Source organism: Calidris pugnax, unplaced genomic scaffold (assembly GCF_001431845.1).
Source record: "Calidris pugnax isolate Ruff unplaced genomic scaffold, ASM143184v1 scaffold300, whole genome shotgun sequence".
NCBI classification, from domain to species: Eukaryota; Metazoa; Chordata; class Aves; order Charadriiformes; family Scolopacidae; genus Calidris; species Calidris pugnax.
Window position 1 is genome coordinate 527,332 of NW_015091014.1, and position 4,252 is coordinate 531,583.

General features: G+C 54.7%; 1 protein-coding gene and 1 long non-coding RNA gene across 3 annotated transcripts in view; one reads left to right on the forward strand and one right to left on the reverse strand.

The window, feature by feature from the left end:
* The first annotated feature begins 36 nt into the window (after window positions 1–36).
* Window positions 37–4,252, forward strand: part of SLC11A2 (solute carrier family 11 (proton-coupled divalent metal ion transporter), member 2) — a 28,155-nt gene continuing 23,939 nt past the window's right edge. For both annotated transcript variants that reach the window (XM_014955711.1, XM_014955712.1), the window contains exons 1-3: window positions 37–171; window positions 1,318–1,483; window positions 2,236–2,314. In XM_014955711.1, the coding sequence (XP_014811197.1) occupies window positions 1,358–1,483; window positions 2,236–2,314 (205 nt within the window). In that variant the 5' untranslated portion in view covers window positions 37–171; window positions 1,318–1,357. The remainder of the gene's footprint in view (window positions 172–1,317; window positions 1,484–2,235; window positions 2,315–4,252) is intronic.
* On the reverse strand, window positions 1,962–4,075 carry LOC106896019. Its single transcript, XR_001413559.1, has 2 exons — window positions 3,834–4,075; window positions 1,962–3,721 (listed from the first exon to the last, which is right to left on the reverse strand). It is a non-coding gene; the product is annotated as an uncharacterized LOC106896019 (long non-coding RNA).

Sequence of the window (4,252 nt, forward strand, 5' to 3'; positions counted from 1 at the left end):
CTCCCCGGAGCTTGAGGCAGGGCCACGCCGGGGGTTCCCCCCTCTCCGGTGCTGTTTTAAGGCCCGCGGATCAGCCGGGCGGGCCGCGGCCTAGTCCCGGGCTGCCCGTTCCTTTGGTTTCCCGGCGGCGCCGGGCCCTCACGCGTTAGGGTAGTGGGTGAACGAGGCGAGGTGAGCCGGGCCCCCTCTCCCTCTTTAGCTGCCACGGCGGGGGGGTGGGTGGCACCGGAGCCGGGGGTAGGGCCCATACCCCGGCCCTTCATGCACCGGAGCCAGGGGTAGGGCTCATCCCCCGGCCCTTGGAGCACTGGAGCCGGGGGTAGGGCCCGTTCCCCAGCCCTTCAAGGGGTGCCCCTTCCCATTACAGCGAGGCTGTAACTTGCCCTTTCTGTGTCTCTCCCTCGCCCCACACACAGTGGGGAGGCCAAATCCCTGCAGTGGGTCCCCAGCCAGGGACGGTGTGGCAGCAGAGAGACCCCAGTATGTCCCCCGGTCCCTGCCCTACGTGGCTCCCCCTGCTCTGCCTCCACTTCCCTGGCCCGAAGCCACCTCCAGACATCGGAGCAGCCAGGGAGGACACCTCCCTCTGTCCCTTGAGTGACCCAACCGGTTCTGCAGGTGCCCCTGGGGGTGGTTCCATCTGGGTCATGTTTGCTTTCTCCAGAGAGGTCATCCTCCCCCTCTGCTCTGCCCTGGGGAGGCTCCAGCTGGAGCACTGGGACCAGTTCTGGGCTCCCCAGTTCCAGAAGGACAGGGAACTGCTGGAGAGGGGACAGCAAAGGGCTACGAGGATGATGAGGGGCCTGGAGCATCTCCTTGATGAGGAAAGGCTGAGGGACTTGGGGCTTTTTGGGCTGGAGAAGAGAAGGCTGAGGGGGGATCTCATCAAGGGTGGTGTCAGGAGGATGGGGCCAGTCTTTTTCCAGTGGTGCCCAGGGACAGGACAAGAGGAAACGGGCACAAACTGGGACAGAAGAAGTTCCACCTAAACATGAGAAGGAACTTCTTGACTTTGAGGGTGGCAGAGCCCTGGAAGAGGCTGCCCAGAGAGGTGGTGGGGTCTCCTTCTCTGGAGACATTCAAAACCCCCCCTGGATGAATCCAACCTGGGAGGGATGAGATGAGTCCAACCAGGGGGCTGGAGGAGATGATCTCCAGAGGTCCCTTCCCACCCCATATCATTCTGGGATCCTCTGAAACGTCACAAGAAAAAGCATCAAAAAGCCATTTTCATAAATTACTGCTTCTCCCCCTGCCCAGGAGCTCTGCTCCTCCCCGAGCATCACTCAAACCAGGCACCACATCACCTCTTTCCAGGTCCCTGGCAGCTCCTCCACCCTTCCCTGAATCCTCAGGGATGCTTTTCCAGGATGAGGTCCCTCTCCTCCCTCTGGCCAGACCCCAAAACCCCCCCGATTCCTCCCCAGGAAGCTGGAGTGCGTGGTGCCACTCACGCACGCTCGTCTCTTTGCCCTCCTGCCTGGTGAGTTTTGAAAAGCGCATGTTGCACATTCAGCTGTTGCTTATCACAAAAAGAAAATTAAAAAAAAAAAAAAAAAAAGGGGCCACCGGCGGCCCTTCTGCAGATTAAAAAAAAGAAAAAAATAATAAAAAACCGAACCCGACAAAGGCGGGATTATCTCTCTGCCTCGTCAGGTTTCAGGGATGGATAACAAGCCCCATCGATTGGTGGTGGGGAAGGGATCGGGTCTTATCAGCGCCGCACGTAGTGGTGGCTGGAAAATGCCCCTTGAAGCTCAGCTTTGGGCTCTGATCTGCCCAACGGCTCCGGCGGAGCAGAGTCCAGGCCGTCTCCCTGTGCTAATTAATGCCTCTTAATTTGAGCCTCCCCCCCACCCCAGGTCGATAATGAGTCCCCCAGGGCGGAGCGGAGCATAACCCACCCAAACCCACCTCTGCAGGACGTGGCCCCGTGTCAAAGCCCTCAGGAATCATAAATCCCCCCCTAAACTCAGCATTATTTATAATTCTTTAACAAAAAAACTCCCAAAAAAAAATAAGGTTGAAGCAGGCGGAGGTTGTTTTGGGAGATTTTGGAGTTGTCCCCACTCAGCTCCCTACGAAGAACATGGCGCCTGCCGCTAGGTGTGGGTGCTGCGGGAGGAGGAGGAGGGGGAGGAAGGGAAAGAGAAAGAGGGAGGGGAACCGTTGGGGAAGGGTGGGGACACCTCTTATATAGAGGTTGGAACGCTGACCGGGCTTGTCTGCTCCCAGAAACCGCCCTGGGAGAGCAACGGAGACACCATGGCCAAGAAAGACAGCCTCAAGGAGAGCTCGGGTGGCTGCGAACTGAGTGAGTTAACAAAAACGCCGATGAAAAGGGTGGTCTTGGGGATGGGAGGCATCTCCTTCAGCCCAAAATACCTTCAAATTGGGGAAATAACGGCCATTTTCCAGCTTCAAGGCAAAAGCTCTTGGTGAACCACCTCCTGTGGGGTGGTCTTGGGGATGGGAGGCATCTCCTTCATCCCAAAATACCTTGAAATTGGGGAAATAATATCAGTTTTCCAGCTTCAAGCCAAAAGCTCTTGGTGAACCACCTCCTGTGGGGTGGTCTTGGGGATGGGAGGCATCTCCTTCATCCCAAAATACCTTGAAATTGGGGAAATAATATCAGTTTTCCAGCTTCAAGCCAAAAGCTGTTGGTGGATCACCTCCTGTGGGGTGGTCTTGGGGATGGGAGGCATCTCCTTCATCCCAAAATGTCCTGGGATTTAGGGAATAATATCCATTTTCCAGCTTCAAGCCAAAAGATGGTGGTGAAACACCTCCTGTGGGGTGGTCTTGATGATGGGAAGCATCACCTTCATCCCAAAATACCTTCAAATTTGGGAAATAATGTCTATTTCCCAACTTCAAGGCAAAAGCTCTTGGTGAACCACCTGCTATGGGGTGGTCTTGATGATAGGAAGCATCATCCTCATCCCAAAATCCCCTGGGATTTAGGGAATAATGTCCATTCTCCAGCTTCAAGCCAAAAGCTGTTGGTGAACCACCTCCTGTGGGGTGGTCTTGATGATGGAAAGCATCATCCTCATCCCAAAATCCCCTGGGATTTAGGGAATAATGTCCATTTTCCAGCTTCAAGTCAAAAGCTGTTGGTCAACCAGCTCCTGTGGAGTGGTCTTGATGACGGGAAGCATCGCCTTCATCCCAAAATACCTTGAAATTTGGGAAATAAGTCCATTTTCCAGCTTCAAGGCAAAAGCTCTTGGTGAACCATCTCTTAGAGGGTGGTCTTGGTGATGGGAGGCATCTCCTTCATCCCAAAATACTTTGAAATTTGGGAAATAACATCAGTTTTCCAGCTTCAGGCCAAAAAATTTTGGAAGCATCTCCTTCATCTCAAAATACCCTGGGATTTTGGGAATCATGTCCATTTTCCAGCTTCAAGCCAAAAGCTGATGATGAACCATCTCCTAGAGGGTGGTCTTGGGGATGGGAAGCATCACCTTCATCCCAAAATACCTTGAAATTTGGGAAATAATGTCCATTTCCCAGCTTCAAGGCAAAAGCTGTTGGTGAACCATCTCTTAGAGGCGTGGGAGGCATCTCCTTCATCCCAAAATATCCTGGGATTTAGGGAATAATGTCCATTCTCCAGCTTCAAGCCAAAAGCTGTTGGTCAACCATCTTCTAGAGGATGATCTTGGTGATGGGAAGCATCACCCTCATCCCAAAACACCCCGGGATCTTCTCTCTGGAAAGGAAAAAAAAAAAAAGACAAAAGCCAAATCAAGACTTTTCTCTCCCAAAATATGGAGTATTTTTTTGCAAGGTGCAGCCGTATTTAGAACAAATTAACCCAGAACCGTGTCTGCGTCCACTTGCCGGCAGCCAAAAAATGGGGAAAATTGGGTTTTGGCACAAAAAGCGCTGTTGAGGTCGGTGAGGTGCTGGCAGATCCGCGTTTTTTGGGGCGGAATAAGGCGCTTTTGGGGGAAAAAACCCTGGAGCAGGTGCAGGGCCCGGCCTGGGGGGCTGAGGAGGGGACTGCTGCAATCGGGGTGTCCCCCCTTCACCCCACAGCCTGCATTGGGGGATGTCCCCCCACCCTGGGGCCAGTCCCCCCCACTGCGGGCCCTGTCCCCCCCTACTCCAGAGCCTGTCCCCCCACCCTGGGCCCTGTCCCCCCAAACCCAGAGTCTGTCCTGGTGCATGGCCCCCTCACCGTGGGGCCTGTCCCCCCTCCCCAGGGCCTGTCTCCCCTCTCCGAGGTCTGTCCCCCCCC